The sequence below is a fragment of the Lontra canadensis genome, unplaced genomic scaffold, assembly GCF_010015895.1.
Source record: "Lontra canadensis isolate GAN:19392208 unplaced genomic scaffold, GSC_riverotter_1.0 scaffold53, whole genome shotgun sequence".
Taxonomy (NCBI): Eukaryota; Metazoa; Chordata; class Mammalia; order Carnivora; family Mustelidae; genus Lontra; species Lontra canadensis.
Window position 1 is genome coordinate 8,857,953 of NW_022631047.1, and position 26,111 is coordinate 8,884,063.

General features: G+C 35.7%; 1 protein-coding gene across 1 annotated transcript; it reads right to left on the minus strand.

Annotated features, from left to right (window-relative positions):
• Positions 1-5,771: 5,771 nt before the first annotated feature.
• On the minus strand, positions 5,772-19,529 carry LOC116877571 (ATP-dependent zinc metalloprotease YME1L1-like). The gene is given in 10 exon segments (XM_032874336.1): positions 5,772-5,915; positions 8,770-8,856; positions 9,676-9,749; positions 9,842-9,968; positions 10,637-10,788; positions 11,353-11,508; positions 13,215-13,327; positions 15,952-16,011; positions 16,898-17,083; positions 19,474-19,529. Coding segments are annotated over 10 exon segments (1,155 nt in total).
• Between the last annotated feature and the right edge of the window lie 6,582 nt (positions 19,530-26,111).

Genomic DNA, 26,111 nt, shown 5'->3' on the forward strand with positions numbered 1-26,111 from the left:
ATAAAAGTTTTTCCTCACCTAAAAAAAAAAATATATATATATGTATATATATATATATATATATCCCATACATAATTGTGACAAAACTATTTCAGGTTTTGAATAATCACATGAATGGAATTATAGCACCAAAAAAAAAATGCTCAAACATCTTTTTTTTTTTTTTAAAGTTTATTTATTTTTTTCTTAGTAATCCCCACATCCAATTTGGGGCCTCAACTCACAACCCCAAGATCAGGAATCACACTCTCCCGACTGAGCCAGCCAAGCGCCCCAAAAATCTTAATATACATAACCACTATTTTTAAAAAAGATTTTATTTATTTATTTGACAGACAGAGATCACAAGTAGGCAGAGAGGTAGGCAGAGAGAGGGAGGAAGCAGGCTCCCTGCTGAGCAGAAAGCCCCATGCAGGGCTCTATCCCAGGACTCTGAGATCATGACCTGAGCCAAAGGCAGAGGCTTTAACCCACTGAGCCATCCAGGCACCCCCATAACTGAAGTTTTTAACTCACGGGATAAAATCACACAGCAAAATCATCTCCCACTAGTCTCTTAAATATTCAGAAATCTTTCTACCAATCCAGATTGAAAAAGCTTACTTTAATATAAAGTCCATAGAGTTGTTTGAACTTGTAAGGCACTAAAACAGAATGTCAGCCCCACAAAATTATAAAAACACCAAACGTCAAGAGTTCATAAGCCAGGCCAGGCTACAGGCTAACCACCTGCAGTAGGGTTAGAAGGCCAGCATGGTCCTTTTCTTCTTTCCTGCCTAATTCCATTCCTCCTCTCAGTTGGCTGTGTATGGCTTGATCTTGCCAGAGTTAAAATTGTAGGGGGTGACTGAGTTCTTATCTGGCTAAGATGCTTTAGAACAGGCTGCATTTGGTAATCATTTTATTATTTTAGGTTTTTATTTTAAAGTAGGCTACACACCTAATATGGGGCTTAAACTCATGATCCCAAGATGAAGAGTCACATGGTCTACTGACAGAGCCAGCCAGGTGCCCAGCAGTTATTTTCATGCCGACTTCCTCTCACAGGCACTTCTGTACCCCTGGCTGTTTGCCCCAGCAACTCCCTTGCCTGAGTGAACGCAATCCATTCTGCCGGACTTTCTTTCTTCTTAACTCTTAAGGAATCCAGAGATCCATTTTGGATTGTCTTCTTCTGAGGCCTCCCTGTACCTCTCAGCAACCCTTTTGTACAGTGTCTAAAATGGATTCCCCCCACAAGGGCCCACTCCCCACACTTGACAAACATCTGGCCCTTCATAAGCACTCCAGCACTTTTTGTCAAACCAAATGCTGAGTATGCAGAACAGTCTCAACTAACATTAGACTTCTCCCTTCATTAGCCAAAGCACCTTACTAGCCCTTGCAGGTTCCAGGTTTCCTGAATATAAGCCAAACATTTATAATTCCAGAACTGCAAGAGATTCATATCAGGTTCTCCAAACTAGGTTTTATAAGAAATAGTACCTTCTCACCCTCCCACTTTGGCAGCTTTGTAATTAACTTTCTTTCCCATTAAATGCATTCTCAAATTCATAACAGATTACCAACCCATTATATTACCGTATGCTGCAAGACTGAAGTCAGCATACCATTTATACGTAACTAAAGTCCATGGTCTATATGGGGTGGAGATCCACATTCTTGCCTAAAAGAATGGGGATTCACCTGTGACAGAATGGGGGCAGGAGAGAATTTGCACTGAAATAAAGTCCTTAGTTCAAGTATATCGACTCCCAATTTTTATGTCTATGACTAGGTGTTATTTTTTTCAATCCAAAGATCAAGTCTACATTCCAACATATTTTATTAAAATACTACATACTTACATTAAGAAATATACTCATAACCAGCTGGACTGAAGTAACTCAGTATTTACTTTAAAATGAATGTAAATAAACACAAAGAATATCTAAAAATAAAACATGTATCCATGACCAAAAGTAATCAACTTAATAGATAAAGGTTACATGTCAAACTCTGGCATTCTGGGAGCCTTGAATGGATACTTCTGGAAACTTTACCAGTCCTCTCTAGGTCTATTCTCATTAAACTGCTTTGGTTGGAGTATGATTCAAAGTCAGAGAGGGAAATTTGCTTGTAATACGATGAGGTGAGGAGGCTGACAAATCATCCCCACTTTTTAAAAAGCAGCTATAAATCTGGATAAAGTTATTTTAAAGACTCTGAAGACCTACAACAAACTAAGAAGTGTTTATTCATGAAAATCACTGAAGTTTGGTTAGAGCTGTGTGAGTCTGTGCTGTGCTCTCACTTTCCATGCCAGAACTTGTCACTTAGAGAAGGGACTTGCTTAACCTGAGGCAGAGTAAGTCAAAGAGGTGGCCTCCATGCTGAGCACACAGAGTTCTCTAGCCTGAGGTTGCAATGCTGTTTGGGGGAAACAAGATAAGAGTAGCACCGTATTTAGCTGTAAACTCTGAGAGGTCAGAGAGCCATCTGGATGTGATAAGCACTCCACATAAACTCCAGATTTACCAGAGGCATGCAGAGTAGAAACTGAAGCTGGTTCAAGCCACCCACATACCCATGGTTGCCAAGGCATACGCATACACACAAAGAAGCAAAAAGCTTGTTAGAAAGCAAAAACCAGGCAGCCTTGAAAATGACCCAAAGGTTGAATGGACTTATAAGCCCACACAGATCCATCAGCAGAAGAGAAAGCATGAATAATGGGGTCTGCACACAATACATGCCCAATCTTTGGCTAAATGTTAAAGGATGCAGGCGCAGCGGCAACATGTAGGAAGCAAGATTTAAAAATTTAAGAAATGAACAGAGACATCAATGGCTGCACACTGCAGTAGAGACAGACTTCATAAATTTACAGGAGGCAAGTTACTGAACAAAACAAGACAACCTCCTGGGGAGGAAATCAGAACCCCTAATCGCTAATTACCTGAAATTTATCAAGATTAATAAAACAAAGAGACCAGAAAGGTGACCCTTACTACAAAAAGCATTAAGGAGAAACCATCGGAGTATTTCCAGATGGTAGATTGAGCAAAGATTTAAAAGCAGCTATACGGACATGGTCAAAGACTAATAGAAATAGTGTTGAAAACCATGATGAAAATGACACAACACATGAAGAGTCTCAATAAAAAGACACAAAGTAAATTAAAGAATTGAATGGAAACTTACAGCTGAAAAATACAGTACCTGAAATGGAAAATTCAACTGATTTGAGATGACAGAAGAATCAGTGAACTTGAAGAATCAACAGAAATTATTCAATCTCAAGCAGAGAGGGAGAAAAAAAAAAACAATGAAGAAAATGAACAAAGCCTGAGATCAGATCAACGATAAGTGTACCAACACATATATAAGGAGACCCCCCAGAAGGAAGACAGAAAAGGATTAATAAATATATTTGAAGAAGTAATTGCCAAAAATTGCCTAAATTTGATGAAAACCTAATCTGCAGATCCAAGAAGCCCAGTAAATCCTAACTAGGAAATAGACAAGGACACCCACACCTAAACACGTCATTATGGGGTCAAACTGCTAAAAGACAAGGATAAGCAAGCAAAGAAAACCTTGAAATCTGTAAAAGAAAAAAAGCAACCTATCACAAAAGGAGACGAAAATTATGATTAACAGCTGACTTCTTAGAAAAAAATAATGGGAGCTAGGATTCTATGGGATAACATAATCTAAATGATTAAAGATAAAAAAAAAGGCAACCATGTATTCTATATCCAGCAAAATGATTCTTAAAAAAAAAAGGCAAAAATAAATGGCATTCCCAGAGAAAGACTGTGGAAATAGGATTATATAAAGCACGAGTTATGTCACTATATTGTTGAGTTGCTGTAATATGCACAGATATAACATATGACACTAGGAGCACAGAGAAGAAAATGAGTTATACTGAAACAAAGTTCCCACATTTGACCAGAATTAGAGTAGACTGATAAGATGCACACAGTCATACCTAGATCAATCACTAAGATGTAACTCAAAAAAGGAGGAACAGAAGGATCTCTTGAGATATGAGAAAAACAGGAAAGAAAAAGCAAAATGGGAAGTGTAGAAACAAGTATAACAAAACTAAATCTGAATTAACTAAACACTCCACTCAACAGAGATTGTTGATTGGATTTTAAAAAGCAAGATTGATAAAGAACTTGTGTTCAGAATATATGATCTCTTACACCACATAATAAGACAACCTAAAAGTGATGGTGAGGGTGCTCTGAATGAACATTTCTCCAAGGAAAATATACACATGGCCAATAAAATGGGAGAGGATATCGCTAGTGTAGATAAATGTATGTTAATCCATGAGATATTATTTCATTCACACCAGAATGACTTTATCAAAAAGACTCTAAGAATATACTGTAGAAGATACAGAGAATGATGCATTTCATCAGGCCCAAAAAAGATAAACAGAAACTTACTACATGACCCAGCAATTTCAATCCCAGAAGTCTATCTAGGAAAAATAAAAACATGCATCCACACAAAGACATGTATACACACAGGGAGAAGGAAGGAAGGAGAGAGGGACAGGGAAGGATGAAAGAGGAGAGAAAGGGGAAAGGGAAGTGGGCAATTAAAAAATGGGACAATGAATCTGGACCAAGGGTATATGGGAGTTCCTTGTATTATTCAAGTAACATTTCTGTAAGTTTGAAATTAGATAAAAATTTAAAGCTACAAAACAAAAAAGAGGCAAGAAACTGTATAGCAAACTCCCCCTATTAACTTCTTCAATGAAGACCATCTACAGTTTTAGAAAACTGTAGGTAATTTTAATAAAATCACTTCAAGAATATTTGGTTGTAGAGCCAATACAATGAGCTCTAAAATAATTCTCTATTCAGTTAAATGAAGTCATCTGTAAATCCTGTAACAACATGTTCATATTCCCAAAATCTGAATGAAAAACAAACATGACTTTCCATAACCAGGAGAGTAATTCAAAGTTCACTTTGAAAGGACTGAGATTTGGGGTTAGTCTTTCTTTTAATACCAAGCATAATTATATAGTTATTCAGATTTTGAAGTGACTCACTTTTTATTTAACAAAATATTTGTGGCTCTGAAATAAATTTCATTAGTAAGAATGATGATTTAAAAAAAAAAAGACCATGAAAATGCAAGTTGCATTTCTAAAAGGTTGTAATCATTTAAATTCTGATTAAATCTGTATGTTTACAATTCTCTCGTAGATAGACAAAAACAGAACTATTTTATATATGGACAATCTGAAGCATAATAATTAAATGCATCTTAATGAAGTTTCCACTGACCTATAGAGAAATATGCTTCACTTGAGCCAAATGGCAGCATTTCTTCATCAAAGATAAATGGTACTATCTAAAAACAAAGATAATCCTTTGATAATTTTACGTTGCCAAGTAAAAGTACATCCCGAGAGCTAAAGGCACAATTTTTATTCACACCTAGTAGTGGAACCAACCATAAAATCATTACTTATTTTCAACTGAATAACTGATTAACATTTCTCAAATACGCCGTTTCCAATCCTAATAGTTCTTTATTTTCTTTAACATATTTGCTATGGGCTGATAATTTTCCATAGGTGTCATCATGAGAATAGCCAGAATTAGATTAAATGTGACAAAAGAGAGACAAAGTGTTTCACACTCTTGAGTGATATCAAGGCAAGAATGGGAGAAAAGCATTGCAAAAGGAAACTACCGAAATGCTACTTATATATTGCTTCAGCAAAACCAGCAATTCATCCATTTTAAGAGTTATTATCTCACTTCCAATTTTTTTCCCTCAAGAACAATTTGAATTTCTTTGGCATCCGAAGTCTCATAGGTTAGTAAAGCTTCTGATAGATTCTTACGCTCTTTTGCATGAGTCTTCAAGATACGTTTCGCTCGTTCATATGAGTCCTGAAATGAAAAAAAGGAAGTATCAAAGAGGCAGAAAACTTAGTAGAAGCAAAAATCATCAATAAGAAAAAAAATGTGTATGCCTTAAAAAATGTGAACTATATTCTTTTCTATTTATAAAAGATAAAAGCATGAAGCTCTTTTTTTAAATTTTATTTTTTATAAACATATAATATATTTTTTTCCCCAGGGGTACAGGTCTGTGAATCGTCAGCTTTACACACTTCACAGCACTCACCATAGCACATACCCTCCCCAATGTCCATAACCCAGCCACCCTCTCCCGAGACCTCCCCACCCCCAGACACCCACCCCCCCACCCCCACCCCATCCCCTGCAACCCTCAGTTTGTTTTTTGAGGTTAAGAGTGTCTTAAGACATGGAGCTTTTAAACACCCAGCATGGAGCCTACTTGATTGATTGACTGATAGATAAGGCAAGCTTGGTTCTCAAAGATTAGTTTCATACTTGCAAACGTTCTATATTTAACCTCATAATGTATCACATGGATAAGTGAGGACTACTTAGGCAGCTACTTAAAGATATATAAGTATATACTGTATAAGTGTGTAAGATATACTTGTCTGCTTTTTAAATAAGGTCTGCAAACAAAGAAATCTATTTCTCTATTCAATATACATATTAAAAAGTAAAGGCAGGTTTGCTCCTTTTGCCTTGTGAGATTTCACCAATTTATTCACTTTAAAGGGTGAGAAAAGATCTACTTTTCTATTCTTATTTGGTAACAACTTACCTGTCAGTCAGTCACTATACCACTGTAAAATGAGTTTACCAACACCAAGAAGCATACATCATATAAAAATAACACAATTATTAAAAATAAACATCATTAGACATTCTGAACAAAACTGTTATGGACAAGTGAAATATAAAATTAAAGATAACATATAAAGTAATATATTCATATTTTTATAAATTTATAAAATTATAAAATATTTATAATTTTATAAATTTATATTTTTATAAATATAATACTTATATTTATAAGTATTTATACTTATAATATTTATAAAGTATTATAAATATGTCATGGAATATTAAAACTAATAACCTAGGATGAATTAGTATTGACTTTAAAAACTCCATTGGAATGAAACCCTTACACTGTAACATGTAAGACTATGATAAGGTTTTTATATCTTTAAGTTTCATATGCATTTGAACTTAAAATGTACACTAATCATCATTTTCCTTAATAACAATGTAAGTGTGCCATCTAGTGGAAAGAGTACCTGCCGCTCTTGCAAGCTTAACATTTCAGAAAAGTATTAAGAGCAAAGAAAGAGTATTTCCAATGCTCTAATACTAGAAGAGATAATTTACTCGAAATAACATAAATAGTAAAAAAAAAATGATTCAGGCAAGGGAGAGAGAATTCCTCTTTTGAAACACCTTCTAAACCTTTCCATCATATAAACTTTTCATAAACTTAATGACTTTAAAGTCATTTTAAAAGTCATTTTACCTCCTTGAGTTAATCAAACCTGGCCCTCCTGGGGAGACTCTGAATCCCTCAGGTGATTCACTCCTATCCCAGATATTTCAGGGTAAAGAGGCGAGCTCTTTGTTCCCCTCACTGCTGACAGACTATTACTTTACCACCCTCTCTTATAAAGCATGATTCCTTTGAAGTTTACACCATCTGACTTCAACATCCTTCATTCTGCCGTCTACAACCCTAATTCCAGTTCTCGTTCACTAGACCTTCTGCCATTTAGCTCAGTCTTTTCCATTCCAAGACCTGCCTTCATGTACGTCCAATTGGAATGCACATATCCAACCTCTGCACTAAGCACCAGACCCACGTATCCCTCCCCACTTGAAATCTTCACTAAGACACCTTAAATTCAGGGGCGCCTGGGTGGCTCAGTTGGTTAAGTGTCTGCCTTCAGCTCAGGTCATGATTCCAGAGTCCAGGGATCGAGCCCCGAGCCCCACATCAGGCTCCCTGCTCAACCGGGAGTCTGCATCTCCCTCTGCCCCTCACTCACCCCACTTTATGCTCATGCTCTCTCACGCTCTCTCGCTCTCTCTCAAGTAAACAAATAAAACCTAAAAAAAAGAAAACACTTCAAATTCAATATGTATAAAACTCAGCTCATAAGCTACACACTTCCCCACCTTAGGCCATCATCAGTGTTTTCTCAGTCAATGGCACACACAACTAGATGGCTGCACCAGGCAGAAATCGAGAACACAGCTTTGTTACTTAATTTAGCTACTCTCTCACCCAAACATCAGAAAGGAATTTGATTCCACTAGATCAGTATCTCTTGAATGCATTCCTTTTTCTCAATTTCCCCTCTCACTGCCCTAATCCAAGCATCTGCTGTACCTTAAGGAGATTCCACAGTACCTACTAACTCATCTCACTGAATCGACACTCACATATTCTTTACTGGACCCTGCAATCCAAAAGACTTTTGTTTTCAAAGCCCTTTATGCTTCATTCTCAGCATATGTACACAGCGAGGCACAAAGCAACTAATATTTGTTGAATAAAATATATGTCAGAGTGAAAAACTAAAAAAGACTCAAACAATCAAATATCGCCCCTATTTTAACAACACTATGGTTTTACAGCTGAAGTAGAATATTTATAATTACTGATATTAACTGTTCCTAGTCTATCGCCAGAATAAAAGATTCAGTCTATGACCAGAGGCTCCCAACTACATACTGAAATCATGGCTTCAATGGGGCACTCATTCTCTTGATTATATATAGTGACAGTTCTAAACAGGGGACAACTATTATCTTCTGGTAGCACCTAACTATTTAGGCACATTAATGACAAGACAGGTGAAAAAGCACAAAAAAACAGAATTATTACCCTTAGAAGGATTCTAATTTCTTGTTCAATAGCAGATTGAGTTACTGGACTCAGTTTCCCAGTATCACTGTAGGTCATAACTCCAAGCTAAAACAAACGAAAAGAAAGAAATTGAACAGAAACACCCCAAACCACTAATAAATGTTAACAGAGGAAGTACTATCCTATACTTAAGGAAACCTCATCAAGGGCAAGGAAGAAATTCAGTATAGAAATTTCATCATTCTTCTGAAAGTGTAAGACTAAAAAGTATGAACAAGAGAGAAACTTTAAAATCCTAAGTATGGTTCTGAGTACCTTCTTAGAAAACCTTTGCCACTATTCCAAATCCAGAAATCCACAATGTAGTGTATTAGAAGTGCTGTGTGAAGTCACAGTGATAACGTAGGAGAGTGAAATACGTGGGAAGGATAAAATAAGCAAGCTCCGCAAACAGAAGTTTTAGGTGATATGAACAGAAACAGAATATCTTATCATTTGCTTAACTCATGAGACACTATTATTGTCCAAGAAGCCAGAATGGAAAGTGAATACTATATTTTAGTACTCAAAAAAAAAAAAAGTTTAGTTTAGAATGAGCTGTGACAAATCTACTCAGAATGAGACAGGGGAAAAGTAAATGTTACCAATTTATAACGAGAACCCTCTCTCATACGGTGCCTGGGGTAGCTCAGTGGGTTAAGAGACTGACTTCAGCTCCGGTCACGGTCCCAGAGTCCTAGGATCTAGTTCTGCATTGGGCTCCCTGCTCATCTGGGAGTCTGCTTCTCCCTCTGACCATCCCCCCTCTCATGCTCGCTCTCTCAAATAAAAAAATAAAGTCTTAAAAAAAAGAACCCTGTCTCATAAGGAGACACTTGGCAGTCATCATTTGATACATGAGGGAAGGGTAAAATTAACTATTACCTTTTCACTCATTCCAAATTTGGTAACCATCCACTTTACAATTTTAGTTGCATTATCAAAATCACTGGAAGCATCTAAAATTTAAAAATATATATAGACTCAATATTTAAAAATATTTTTAAATCAGCAAGCACAATCTGAACTAAAGCCATTCTTTACAGCCAACCTGTTGTGATGTGATCAGTTCCAAATAAATCTCCTCAAGCCACTCTTCCTCCCATACTAACATCCATCTGTGCAAGCAGCTGAACTCTAGTTTCATTCCATCTGTCATTTTCAGGCAAGAGGGACACCTAGACAATTGAAAACAAAAACTCCAGACACAGTTGGAAATATTTACATTAATGATCAGAATTATCATCTGGCTCTTGCTATAGTACTTAATATCATGATGCTGACAGCTCAGAGACATTTAGTAGAGATGGTTGCAGGCAACTAATGACAAAAGTGGCATTATACAAAGGAAGAAAAATTCTTTATAAAGCAAAAGTTCTAATATTTTACATGTCATAGCTATATAATCCTGCTATAGGATCATGCTGCAACAGGATGGACTTGTACCCAGGTGCCAAAAAAGGCTTAAAATGTCTATCATTAGAAAGATAAGAAAATGAAACTTGTACTCAGTGAGAAAAATCTTAGAAAGACTATGGAAACACTAACCTAGTTTCTTTGCGGAGGGAAAAAAGCAATGACATATTTAAGAATGATACTTTGTTGTCATTCCAGACTTAAATTTCATTATGTAAATATATAATATTTGAACTATTAGTATTCTTTATTAGCAGATAAGTTTCACGAGTATCTCTGATCTCACAATGGTTCAGAAGGTTAAAGAAGAAACTTATCGGCAAACTTAGAACTTAATTGAATTTTCTTTTTAATTATTTTCCTCAACAGTTTCCTACAAAAGCTTTTGGAGAGTGTTATTTGAAGGAAAAGAAAAAAACAAGATACTTACATGTCCAGGTGTTGGCCCTCTTGGCATGATTGTAGCTTTGTTGATAGGCATTGCGTCCTTAGTGTAATATGCAATAATAGCATGACCGGATTCGTGATATACTGTGATGGTTTTGTTTTTATTGTCAATTTCCATGCTTCTACGTTCAGGCCCTAAGGATAAAAATTTAATTGCATAAAATTATTCTGTTAAGAAGGTATATTTAGATGAATGAAACCCACTTGCCTTTAAGTAATTCTTAGAGTGACATGACTTAATATCGTTAATAAGTTATTTTGAGCCAAAATAAGTTGCCAACTGACAACCAAAATTGTAAGAGCTGTCCTCTTACTCCTTACTATCAACCAGGAAAGTTTAGTTCTATTTCCAGAAAATAAATTTAAACAAGAAATGTCACAACGAAATTGTTCTGAAGCCAATTCAAGATTTAAAATCAAATACTGAAAATTAGCAAAATTTTTCTTTTATCGGTACAATTATTCTTTTTATCAGCAATACCAGACAAGAGTAAACACATGGGCACCCCCTGCCCCCAAACTATATAATCATATAAACTATATTTGTTCTGTAAGAGGCCCAGTTGTGTGGCTACTTTGAGCAAATATTTTCTTGCTCCTATACCTTTCTTTCTTATAACATTTTTCTCAAAAAAGAATTTATTCTCTAACATAATCAACAGTGTAAGACAGGGAAAATAAAAAAGAGAGAAAACCTACCCATTAGAATTTTATCTTTGGAAAACTCTAGTTCCTTCATGGTAACCATTTCTTCTCCATCAAGAGCTGCCTTTAATGCAGCCTGGTTCACAAGATTCTCCAACTCTGCTCCAGAAAAGCCAACAGTACCTCGAGCTATAATTTCTGGACCCACAGCTATGTAGATAAACACAATATTAAAATTCCAAAATAACTCTTCACAAATGACTCATATTCCAAAAGAAAAAAGAAAACAGCTAACCTGAACTAGAACTTAAAATATTTATATCACTGTAACTACAAAATAAACTTACTTTTTCTAAAGGAAAACCAAAATTGCCATTAAATAGATCATTAAAATCTCATTGGAACACATCCCAAAAGTTCTTAAATTTAATTAACTTTGTGGAAAATAAAGAAATGCAGAGTTGCCAGACATGATTTATAAACCTTCAAATTATGACCTAAAATGTTACTAGCCTAAGCACAACTGAGAATGTATACTCATAGATATTTTGTTTTCTGAATTTCATCTTGAGATACTTTATATTAAGTATTTATATTATATATATATTTATAAAAGCTCCTCTTATTAGAGTAAACATATCAGGCTTTTTTTTTTAAGATTTTACTTATTTTTATTTGAGAGAGAGAGAGAGAGAGAGCATGAGAGGGGAGAAGGTCAGAGGGAAGAAGCAGACTCCTCATGGAGATGGGAGCCCAATATGGGACCCGATCCTGGGACTCCAGGATCGTGACCTGAGCTGAAGGCAGTTGCTTAACCAACTGAGCCACCCAGGCGCCCCAACATATCAGGTTTTGTAAATTGATTCACCTATCCTTGAAAATACTACAGCTTAATTTAATAGCTGCATTTATTACTCAAGTGGGTCCATAATATTTTCATATGTTTTGTTTTACAGTTTGCTTCTTTTGGGTCCAAAGTGATGATATTTTATGTGCTTTTTCTACTATCTCATATTTTACATTCATCTAAAACCACTTATATTTATCTTCAAGTATTATTTGAATACTCTTAAGAAAACATTCCTTTTTAAAAAAGGAATTTTTAAAAAAATTTTAAATTTTAAATTTGAATTTATTAATTAAATTTACTAAATTTATTATTTTTAATTATGTTTAATTAATTTATTTTATATTAATTTATTTAATTCATTTATATTTATAATAATTATATTTAAAATAATTTATTTATATTTAATCATTTTAAACTTATTAATCTATTAATTAAATTTATTTTTAAATTTTTAAAATTTTTGAGAGAGTGAGCGAGAAAGAGCACATGAGCAGGAGGAGAGGGAGAAAGAGAAACAGACTCTCTTGCTGAGCAGGAAGCCTGATGGCGGGGCTTGATCCCAGGACCCTCACAACCTAAGCCAAAGGCAACCAACCAACTAGGCCACCCAGGACCCCCAAGAAAACATCCTTTAGAATGAGGATTCAAATGACAAATGTCCTACATATGTAATTATCAAGAAATAAACTTTTAAAAAAAGGAAATACAGGGGCGCCTGGGTGGCTCAGTGGGTTAAAGCCTCTGCCTTCGGCTCAGGTCGTGATCCCAGGATGCTGGGATCGAGCCCTGCATTGGGCTGTCTGCTCCGCGGGGAGCCTGCTTCCTCCGCTTTCTCTCTGCCTGCCTTTCTGCTTACTTGTGCTCTCTGTCTGTCAAATAAATAAATAAAATCTTAAAAATAAATAAATAAATAAATAAAAAAGGAAATACAAATGGAGAGAAAAAAGGACATAGAAAAAACTGGTCTTCTGAGACATTTATCAAGTAAGGACCACAAATAGGGTGGAATGAAATATTACCATTACATAGAGATAATAATAAAGTTTGTTACTAGAATTGGACTTACACTGATCAAACTTTATTTTATTGAGATACCATTTCAAAATTTCTGTTCGACCTTTTACATCTGGTCTTGGAACTGTAACTTGCATGTCAAAATGACCAGGACGTATTAAGGCACTAAAGGGAGAATATGAGAAGAAAATATAAATTAATAATCTGAGTACTGAAGGTCAAATTAAATAGGACTGACACTGTGAAGACAAGATGGAAAGATAATGACAACCAAAAGTTGGATGGAGTTTTTTTTTTTCACTTGTTCTCTGTTTTATAATTGATTATATTTTCTTTATTACTTTTTTAAGTTACAAAGGTATTACATGTTTTCAGTGACAAGTATAACCATAGGGGGGCATATAAAAAATGTTAAGATTCCGAACACACACCTGGATAGCCACGACTTTGATTCCTATATGTACAAACATATATCATCTATAGCTATACGGATTTGTAGATAATACATAAAGTAGGATATGTAATATATACATGGATTATGTTACTTTTGTAAGAATTGGCTCATACTATATCCATTAATTTGAACTTTGCTTTTAAATTTTTACTAAGATTATAGATCATCCTTTAGTTCAGTATATACATGTATTTAATACTTCTACCTATTTTGTTTTTTTAATTTAAATTCAATTAGCCAACATACCAATATATCATTAGCTTCAGATGTAGAATTCAATAATTCATCAGCTGTGTATAACACCCAGTGCTCATCACATCAAGTGCCTGCCTTAATCCCCATCCCCCAACCACCTCCCTTCCAGAAACCCTCAGTTTGTTTCCTATAGTTAAGTCCCTCATGGTTTTTAAATTAGTATTATTTTATCTACTGACACTATGAAATCGTAAGTGCCTAATGCTGAAAAATGTGTTTGTTAGAATAAAAATACTTTTGCTTTAAGACACATGAAAAAATGTTCATCATCACTAGCCATCAGGGAGATTCAAATTAAAACCACATTGAGATACCACCTTACACCAGTTAGAATGGCCAAAATTAACAAGACAGGAAACAATGTGTGTTGGACAGGGTTTGGAGAAAGGGGGAACCCTCTTACACTGTTGGTGGGAATGCAAGTTGGTGCAGCCACTTTGGAGAACAGTGTGGAGATTCCTCAAGAAATTAAAAATAGAGCTTCCCTAGGACCCTGCAATTGCACTACTGGGTATTTACCCCAAAGATACAGATGTAGTGAAAAGAAGGGCCATCTGTATCCCAATGTTCATAGCAGCAATGGCCACGGTCGCCAAACTGTGGAAAGAACCAAGATGCCCTTCAGCAGAGGAATGGATAAGGAAGATGTCCATATACACTATGGAGTATTATGCCTCCATCAGAAAGGATGAATACCCAACTTTTTAGCAATATGGATGGGACTGGAAGAGATTATGCTGAGTGAAATAAGTCAAGCAGAGAGAGTCAATTATCATATGGTTTCACTTATTTGTGGAGCATAAGGAATAACACGGAGGACATGGGGAGATGGAGAGGAGAAGGGAGTTGAGGGAAATTGGAAGGGGAGATGAACCACGAGAGACTATGGACTCTGAAAAACAACCTGAGGGTTTTGAAGGGGTGGGAGGTGGGAAGTTGGGCCAGCCTAGTGATGGGTATTGTGGAGGGCACATATTGCATGGAGCACTGGGTGTGGTGCAAAAACAATGAACTCTAGTACACTGAAAAGTAATTTAAAAAATAAAAAAATTTAAAAAGTAAAAAATAAAAATTCTAGTATTATTTGATAGACATTTTCATGTTTGGAAGAGTAAATATGACTAAATGTTGCAAGTTAATGCCTCTCATATCCATTAACATTAAATATTTGTGAAGGATTATTATCTTGGATGGAGTTTTATTTCTTATTTTAATTCCAGGACAGCTAACATACAGTGCTATGTTACTTTCAGGTGTACAACACAGTGATTCAACAATTCCACATGTCACCCACTGCTCATCACAAGTGTGCTCCTTAATCCCCATCACCTATTCCACCCTAGACTGGAATTCTGCATATAAATATTCAGATAACTCCTTGTAAAACATGGCTCAAGTAACAGTTTCAATAACCAGAAGGCAGAACAAAGGTTGATAGAGATAGATAGTATGCAACCCTCATAAACAAAAACATGCAAGCTAGTCACTCAAGGAACAATAATTCTGAAGCAGTCTATTATGAGAGCTACACTGTGTTAGCTTCCTATCACAACTGCTATAAGTATAAAATGTTAAACCACAGACTTAGACAAGATTAAAAAAACTATTAGATCAAATTAAAATATGAATAACTTCTATGATAAAATAAAAAATTTAAAACTGTAATAAATTTTATTTTAAAAATGCTCTCCACCACCCCCAAACTTTTGTGATATAAAGTTGTCAGAAGATTCTTTTAACAACTTTCCTGAAATTTAATTAATACATCACAGAATTTAAAGTAGATAATCCAGTAGTTTTTAATATAGTCAGAGTTGTGCAATTACCAACAATTTAACTTAAGAATATTCTTATTCCCCCGCTCCAAAAGAAACCCCATAGCCACCAACAGTCACTCTCCATTCTTCCCTCCTTCTGGCAGCCACTTATCTACTTTCTGTTGCCACCAATTTGCTTATTCTGGACATTTCACATAAACAGAATCATATGTAATATTTGGTGATGGGCTTCCTTCTCTTTTAAAGTTCATCCACGTTTCAGTATGTACCAGTACTTGTAAAAACAGTCTTTTAATATGTACTTATCTAATGCCTCTGGGAAGTTTGTGGCTCCTATTATAACTCCTTCATTGGGTTTAAAGCTAGTAAAAAAAAGAAGGAAAGTAACATTTCACTGAAAATTAAAACAATACACATATAGAAATGCTCTACACAAAACTATCATTAAATTTCATAACAGTAAAGAAAAGGGACTGATCCTTTTTATACCCAAAGTGATAAAACATCTCTATTATTTTTTAAAAAGAACAAATGTTACTAGGCCAGTACACTTCAATAAAACTGCTAACAATAAATCACAAAGTCATCTATGATTACATGCCTTCACAGTATTTTCTACTTAGGAAGACATGACCTGATGGAAAACGCTAGGGAACCTAATTTGTGAAAAAATATTCTCAAGCTTACCAATTCAAATTATTTGCTCCTAGACTTCCTGTTTGGTTTTAAGAAGTCTTTCCTTCTTCCAAAACAACCCCACTTCTTGCTCTTTATATTATAAAAACTGATGCAAACTTTTAATCTACCACAACACTAAAAGCGAGTCACAAATTGTGTAGGAACCAGCAAACACTCTTTACGTCTGCAAACAGACCAGTATTCTCAGTGGGAATCATCACTTTCCTGTCATGATACAATCAATGAAAAAAGGTATAGAGATCACCAATTAAGAAGAATTGATACCTCAGTCACCCCATTACTAATGGAAAGAACACAATACAGAGAATGCAGCTTGTCTTGACTTCATGCACAGGGACTACTCAGTTGCCTAAAATTTTTCCTCGTTCTTTCTTTTTTTTTTTTTTAAGATTTTATTTTTAAGTAATCTCTATACTCCACATGGGGCTCAAATGCACAACTCAGAGAGGAAGAGCTGCTTGCTCCACTGACTTAGCCAGATGCCCCGCTATTTCTTGAATGTTCCCAAATATATTACCATATCCCAAAGACAGACGAAGATTCAATTACCCATCCGTTTCAGCAAGAAGCTGATTTATAGTCTGCCTTGAATATGGATGCATTGGAGACTCAATTCGCTTCCCACCAACAGAATCTAATTCATCAATAAATATAATACAGGGAGCATTTGTTTTTGCTTCCCCTAGGAAGAGAGAAGAGATACAAATAAGTTTAATGAAATCAATGTTTTTTTTTCTAACAAAATCATGTAAGTATTAAAAACCTGTAAGACTGTCAAAGGCAACAAAAGACATTCATTAAGGAGAAAGTACATAAAATGAGATCTCTTTCTTTCTTTTAAAACTGATTTAAGAACAGTAGCCTCAGGAAAAAAACTGTACCATACAAAATGATATATAATAAAAATAACCAAGTATTCATTCTTCTGACTGTACAAGGCACAGTCAGATTTGAGGCTAACTATTCCTTAATTATATACTACTGAATTAATGAATAAGATAAAAAGGACAACAACAACAACAGAAAACCCAGCTTTTCAACAGACCCCAACCTCACCTAACACTTCTAGCTCCTCTGTTTGGGAAAGTACAGTTCTGTTTTAGGTTAGACATTAAGTTACCTAAAACCAAAACCCCACAATGGTGAGGTCAGCTATCAATCATAATCAAATAATAAATCAAGGGTAAGAATCCCTCTTCCCTTAAAATTAACAAAATTTCGTATTGTGTGAAAGATACATTAAAACGTACTAAATAGATTTCTGATTCAGCTGGCTCCCACACTCACAAACATTTCATCAAATTCTGATCCAGAAGCATAATAAAAAGGAACATCAGCTTCTCCAGCCACAGCTCAAGCAAGAAGCGTCTTTCCTGTCCCTCGTGGTCCAACTAAAAGTATTCCTAAAAGAGAAAACAAATACACTGATTCAACTTAAAAAATAAAAATAAAACCTGATGTGAACCTATGAAACAAGTAGTTATTAATTAATATATACATAGTTTTCTGGTTGAAAGCACATGACTATTATCTTGAAACAAAGCAAAACACATGTCTCTAGTAATGATTCACTTCAGGAACTTCTTTAAAACTAATTTCCCTCTACCATTTATATCTTGAGAGAATGGAACATAATAAATTTATCTGTCATGAAACAAGTAAGATAAAATTCACATAAACACAGATTAAAAGATTAAGCAATGAAATGTGACCCATAAAAAACATATTTCAGAAACTCCAATGAAAATTTGATTTGGACATCTGATGAAATTTGAAAAAATTCCGGAGTACAAGATATTAAGGAAACAGTATTTAATTTTATTTGGTAGGATAAATTATTCTCTTTAGGATAATGTCCTTAGTCTTAGGTGACACATAACAAAGTATGTAGAGGTAAAGTAGTTCATGTCTAAGCTTTGTAACTTTTCCTATGTTAGAAAATTTTCATAACAGCAGTGCATTTTTTATAAGTTGGAATAACAAATTTCTCTGGTTTTCAAAACTTTTCATTTTTCATTTAAAAAAGCAAAAAACCCTGTATTAATGCTATATTTTAACATAAAAAACTATTTTTAAAGGAAAGTTCTTGAAAAATAACCTTAAGACTACCCCTTGTATTGCCATGTTATTGTAATTCTTAACTGGTTTAAATGGTAGAATGTATTTTTGTAACTGAGAATATTCCCACAATTTTACAAAATATCTCTTGTGATTAGAAAGAAAAGTGTTTAACTATTCTATGACTTTAAACTTTAAACTTTCTGATGTTATAGTACTGATTTTAATAAATGAATCCCAAATTAGCAGAGATTCATGCAAACAGTTTTATATACTGCTGAGCATTGTCAGTACAGATAGTGGGCAGTATAGAAACAAACCTTAAATATGAGTGCCACCTTTAACTTACCAATTCCATTTCTAGAATTAGAATCCAGAATAATGAATAAATAAATGAGTAAATCTAGAATTTATTCTAAAGAGATAATTAAGGATGTAGGCAAAGCCTTGAGATAATAAGATGATCACCACAGTGCTGATTTTATTATTTTAATTAAAAATGTCTGAGTATAGTTGACACACAGTTACATTAGTTTCAGGTGTACAGCATAGTGATTTGACAAGTTTAAACATTATGCTGTGCTCACAAGTGTACTACCCTCTGTCACCATACAACACTATTACAGTATCACTGACTATATTTCCTGTGCCTTTTACTCCTCTGACTTACTCATTCAACAACTGAAAGCATGTTTCTCTCTTTCCTCTTCATACATTTTTGCCCAGCCCTCACACTGCTAATTTTAACCACAAAACACTGGAAACCATTAAAGTTTAATGTAAGTGATTACAGCATAGCATGATCATATAGTCCAAGGACACCACAAAGTCATTACAATCTTGTACCCAATTCTAGCATATGGTCTCCCTCACACCAACAAACAATTCTCTAACACCAGTCAGGCACCCTAATATTCAAATCAATTCTGATGCTACCCACCTGGAGATAGCATCAAATACCATAAGTTAAGGACTTCATCTCAAAAGACTGCAGAATACATACTAATTTGTGGAAATTTCCAGCCCTCTTATCACATGGTTGATTCTCCTGGCAACCAGCTACTAACCTTAGGTGTGCCCTAAAAGTTGACTCATTAACAGAAGACAGATCTATTTCTGTCATCACTATAAAACTACAAGAAATGGGACTAAGACTAAATATGTATTTCTTTTTTTTTTTAAGATTTTATTTATTTATTTGACAGACAGAGATCACAAGTAGGCAGAGAGAGAGGAAGGGAAGCAGGCTCCCCGCTGAGCAGAGAGCCCGATGCAGGGCTCCATCGCAGGACTCTGGGATCATGGCCTGAGCCGAAGGCAGAGGCTTTAACCCACTGAGCCACCCAGGCACCCCTAAATATGTATTTCTAATTATAAATCACAACAGTCATTAAAAGAGAAAACGTCAAAGACAAACAGGACTATTCCACAAATTAGTATGTGTACTGCACAAATTTTAAGGTCATGAAAGATCCACACCCACTCTCATATTAACAGAGTGAGGAGGGGAGCCTGAGTGGCTCAGTCAGTTAAACATTAGACTTCGGCTTACTTCATGATAGGGTTGTGAGATTGATCCCTGCATGGGACTCCACACTCAGTGCAGAGTCTGCTTCAGATTCTCTCCCTCTGCCCCGCCCCCCCGACCGGCTCTTGCACTTGCATGTGTGCTCACTCTCTCTCTCTCTCAAATAAATAAATAAATAAATAAATAAGCTAAAGAACTTTTTCAGATTGAAGAAAAATCTAGGGGTGCCTGGGTGGCTCAGTCAGTTAGGCAGCAACTCTTGATTCTGGTTCAGGTCATGATCCGTCTGCTTGAAGATTTTCATTCTCTTTCTCCCTCTGCCCCTCCCCACTGCCTGCTCTCCCTCTCTCTCTCTCTTTCTCTAAAATAATTTTTTAAAAAAGATTAAAGAAAAATCTAAATGTGTAAACCTGGATTGTGTCCTAAACCTGGATTTGGGGTAGGGGATGGGAGGACCTCACTACAAAAGGTATTAAGAAGAAAAATGTAGAAATTTGAATATAACTAAATTTCATAATTAGTTCTGGAATGGTGTGAAATTTCCTGACTTTAATAACTATACTGGAGTTATGTAATAGAATATTCTTATTTTTTAAGAGATACATGACGAGGTATTTGGGGTTAAAGGAGCATGATATCTACAATTTACTCTTAAACAGTTTAAAAATACATTTATGTAAAGAAAGTGAGCAAATGGGACAAAGCGCTAAAAAACTACTGAGTTTGGTTAAGAGTACAGAGAGTTCTCTGCACTATTCTCACAATTTAAAATCTGAAATTGTAATAAAATTCAAAATCCCTTTCCTCTCAAAAAAAGGTTATACAATGGTATGTTCAGAATGAAGACTTATTTGTAAAATAGCCATTAATAACCAAACTTTAAGCTTTTAAATCGGTAAAAATTAAATTAGCAATGGATTATTGTATTTTGTTTTTTTGTTTTTTTTTAAGATTTTATTTATTTATTTGACAGACAGAGATCGCAGAGTAGGCAGAGAGGCAGGCAGAGAGAGAGAGGAGGAAGCAGGCTCTCCGCTGAGCAGAGAGCCCGATGCAGGGCTTGATCCCAGGTCCCTGAGATCATGACCTGAGCCGAAGGCAGAGGTTTAACCCACTGAGCCACCCAGGCGCCCTTGTATTTTGTTTTTAATGTCAAGTCATGGTAAAGGGAAGGTACCTTGCCTTTTGGAAGTTTACCTCCAAGCTCAGTAAATTTTTGTGGATTTGTCAAGAATCCAACAGACATCATTAAAAATATTAGCTATCAATTTAAATTAAAATTGCATTTATGTGTGTACTTTTATGTATTTATTTTAAATTACACTGGTCTAATAATACGTTTGAAGCCAATTTGCAACCCTGTATTAGACAACTTTAAATAGTTCTCAGTGGGGAAAAAAATAACTCAAGTACATTGGTCAGGGTTAAAAAGAAACTACCTGACAAGAAGTATACTAAAACATGAAACATCTCTGGGCTGAAGGGCATTATGAAAATCTAGAATTAAACTCATGACTCTCTTAGAATCCTAAATCATTTTCTAAGATTTTCTCTAGGATGTATATAATCATTAAAGAGTAAATGAGTTTTTTTGATTAGGCTTAGAATGGTCTTTGAAAGTTACTGATTAAATTATTAAAACTTAATAAAATGTTTGTAAAGTTAACAGTTATAAGTAAAGCTCTGTCGACCCCTAAGGAGAAATGCATACATATGTTCACCAAGAAACATAAGAGATATTCACAATAGCACTCTTTAGGCCAACACTAGACACAACCCAATGTCTACCTAATGGAGAATACACAATATTGTGATTCACAGAATGCTATGCAATGGGGATGAATGAAGTAGAGCTTCATGTAAAAACATGGATGGATCTCATAAACATCACCTTGAATGAAAGAAGCCATATACACTACATGTACTATGTTTATATAAAATTCAAACTCAGGCCAATTAATGTATGTTATGAGTCAGAACAACAATATGCTTGCGGTGGGAAGAAAGGGGCACTAGGAAGTTTCTGGTAATATTTCATTTCTTGAGCTGGGGGCCAATAATATACTGAGTTCACTGTGTGAAAACTTACTAAGGTACAGATTTGTGATTTGTACAGTTTTGTGTGAATGCTAAACTTCAAAATTTATGTTTATTAAGAGATCTGGGGGGCATCTGGGGGGTCAGTCAGTAAAGCAGCTACCTTCAGCTCAGGTCATGATCTCAGGATCCTGGGATCAAGCCCATCAGGCTCTCTGCTCAGCAGGAAGCCTGATCCTCCCTCTCCCTCTGCCACTCCCTCTGCTTGTGCTCTCTCACATGCTCTTTCTCTTGAATAAATAAATAAAATCTTAAAAAAAAATAGCATCCCCCCCAAAATAAAAAAAAATATATAAAAAGAGATCTAGCCCTTTATCTATTAAAATACATTTTTTAAATATTCAAAGATACCCATATGCTAAAAAAAGGCCAAAAGACATTTGGCCAAGGTAATAAATAACTTTAAATTGTAGGAAAAAGGGAAACAGATTGGATGTCATCTACTACTAAAGCTACATTTCCTCTACCCAAACTTTGTGTCAAAAAAATTCCCAACTGAGGTATATAAAATCTATATAGAATAGAGCTGAGGGATCAAGACAATGAATGAAGTTATAAAAGCCCTTATTAGTATTTTTATGGCAACTGTATGTAAAATTATTCCTACAGAACCAGAAATTCTAGGCAAGGAAATGAAATTCCTATACTAGCTCTTTAAGAGTTGGTAAAACTGATCACAGGTACCACCTACTGACCCACCTATTTTGGTAAATGTTATAAATTACATTGGTCTATATAAATTTAGATTCTATAACGATGATGGCAATATAAAATTGTAATAGCAATTATAATATTTGTTTAGATTAGCACAGAAAACTTTGTGATAATCTACAAACTTTGTGATGATCCCTTTCTAGTATTATCAATATGTCTTCTTTAGCTTCATAATCAGAATTGGGCTCATTCCAAAAGAGGTGTCATGGTCTCAGGGTCCTGGGATCGAGCCCCACATCAGGCTCTCTGCTAAGCAGGGATCCTGCTTTCCCCTCTATCTGTGCCAGCCTCTCTGCCTACTTGTGATCTCTATCTCTCTGTCAAATAAATAAATAAAATCTTTAAAAAACAAAAACAAAAACAAAACAGGAAATGCTTCTTCTCTCCTGTCTAAGGCAGACTATGAAAAAAAGTCAAGTATTTAAAAGATTAAAAAGTCAGAAAAATAAAAAGAGCCTTTACCAGATAAAAATGGATTTTTTAAGAGTCCATAAATGCCAAACAGCAGCAGAATGAAGAGAATCAGATGAGTTCGTCTCAGAGAATCTGGAGGAGGAAAAGAAAAAAAAACTTAAGTCAAATAATGACAATGACAAATGACATTTTGATGAAAAGCAAGAATTAGGTTATTGATGGTAATCATATTCCATCGAATACAATTTTGGAACCTGGCATTCTTTTGTATAATTGCCATGATTTCCTTTCAGCACCCTATTATCAAAAACCTCATGAAGGCACTCATGCTTCTGTCCTTGACTTTGGTTCTCATTTGAGAAAAGGGAGTGTCAACAGGTATTTCCATTTTGACACAGCTTAACTCATAAATATAATGGAATATAACCAATGAAAACGTGCATATGTGTTAGAAAAAGTATGTGTAACCACTTAAAGGTAAGACTATGACTTCCTTTTAGATATTCTTCCCAATTATGGATGCTGTCTAATCAACTTACCATTGGTTTTTTGTGTTAGGGTTTGAGCTTTCAGAAAACCCTCTGCAAAACCAGTTTTAAATGCATCTTGGTGGGACGCCTGGGTGGCTCAGTTGGTTAAGCGGCTGCCTTCGGCTCAGGTCATGATCCCAGCGTCCTGGGATCGAGTCCCACATCGGGCTCCTTGCTCGGCAGGGAGCCTGCTTCTCCCTCTGCCTCTGTCTGCCTGTGCTCGCTCACTCTCTCTCCCTCTGTCTCTGACAAATAAATAAATAAAATATTTAAAAAAAAATAAATGCATCTTGGTGAGCTTCAGGTATATGTTTGGTTTTCATGAGTTTGTCCAAACTCTCAACATCTGATCCCCTGTCCCACAACAGGAACCCCTAAATACACAAACAAGGCATCAGTACTGACTTATTGTATAGATAACACTGCCCAATAATATAATGATCACTTACCAAAAAATCCTTTCAAAAATTCTAGAATTTCTAGTTTTGTTTTCCATCAGAAGAATTACACTAAGACTCAAAAATAAATTACTTAATCAATGGCAAGGAAACTAACTCTGGAACTTACACTTCCATCCATCGATTAATAAAGAAACTCTCTGTAAGAACACTATACTGGAAACAGTAGGTCGCATGTGGACTTAGGGTTCCAATGGTTTGATGTTCACACTCCTTTATCTCTAATAGAGGAAAAACCTCATTAACTTATTAAATGTTTACTGAGTACCTTTTACAAACTTGGACTTGTATAGGTTGTGAAAATGTAAAGATAAATAACCAATGATCAGAATGTTCTCAGTCTACTGGGGAGAGATAAACAAATAACTAATTTTTGAAATCATTTTGATATTATGTTAGAAGTTCTAGGTCTGGGTAAGCATCCTACTTTTGGTTTTAGGTCAGGTCATCATCTCAGAGTCATGGGATCAAGCCCAACATCAGGCTCTGAGCTCAGCAAGGAGTCTGCTGAAAATTCTTTCCCCTCTCTTTCCCTCCCCCACCCTGCTCCTCCTCTGGTTGCATGCATTCCCTCTCTCAAATAAAGAAGATCTTAAAAAAAAAAAAAAGAGGTTCAGGTCTGGTGGTAAAATAAATGCTACCTCAGAAGTCAAGAGAGGCATCACAGAGAATAGGATTTCTAAACCACAGGGAAAACAAAGCATAAACAATTTGACAGAGTCATGAAATAACAGGATTTAGCACTCAGGAACTGTAAGCGATCTTGTATGACAGGACTTTAAATGCCGAGAAACAAGCAGAGTAGAGGTTCAGAGGTGGTGCCATATTTAAAGATGAGAACAGAAAAATGGTTGGCAGAGGCCAAATGGATACTACAGCAGGAAACTGACAAGAAAGCAGGGGAATACAATTATTACATTAAAACATTTTAGACAGATGGTGGGTTGGTTGCAGTCTGGAGGCTGGAGTCTAGAGAACTAGCCTACTGCTCAGAGCTTTCTACCTTGCCTCTCTGCCATGCTCAGCGTGTCTCTCATCTGCAGACTAGTTCCCATGTTACCATCTGGCTGCAGCCTTCTTAGGACCCCATTCAGACACAACAGCATTGAGCAGAATATGCTTATCCACATGCCTCTAATAACAAGAGAAGAGCCTTTTCTCCAAGAACATTCCAAGGCCTCTCACATGCAGTGGCATGCCCGCATCAGATTCAATAACGGACAAGGGAACTGGGTCACAATGACTGGCTTAGATCCATTAGAATTTCTTGCTGGGGTCTGGATACTGTATCTTTCTCAAGGTGCATGAGTTAGGGTTACACACTGGAATGCAAAAAAGGCTCTACATCCCAAGAAAAGGTGGGAACAGCTTTTAGGTAAGCAAACAAGATTTTTATTTCAGGTAACACTTCTGCAAACCTTGACATGCTTCCGAAAGTGTATGGAAGAACACCAACTGCAACTGTCCACAGCCAATCTCAGACCACCTTGACTATCCTATAATGCTATCCCATCCCAGGAACAGTGTGAGACTTCATCTGAAACTGTGCTAAATTAACTTGCTCCATTTAGTCTGCTTTTTATGTGGCTAGAGAGGAAATAAGGTGGGAGCAACATCTATTTCTTCTGAGAAATTGGGCTACTCTATCCACAACCTCTTCTGAAAGAGCATACACAGTAGCCTGCTACATCCCTTTCATGTATGCCATTGAAGGTTCTGCTGGCCACTTCAAAACAATGCTCAAGACAGCCCAAACCTAACAGTAATCACACACCGCTTTCTTTTAAATAGAAAAGTAAGTTGTAAAGCAGTATAAGCAATCTTTCATCTAACAACTATTTATTGAGCTCCTATTACATTCTCTTGCCTGGGACTATGGAATTAATGATTGGCAGACATAAGTCATGACCTCGTAGAGCTTGAGCCCAGTAGGGAAGACAGGCATTATTGGCTAAGAATAATAA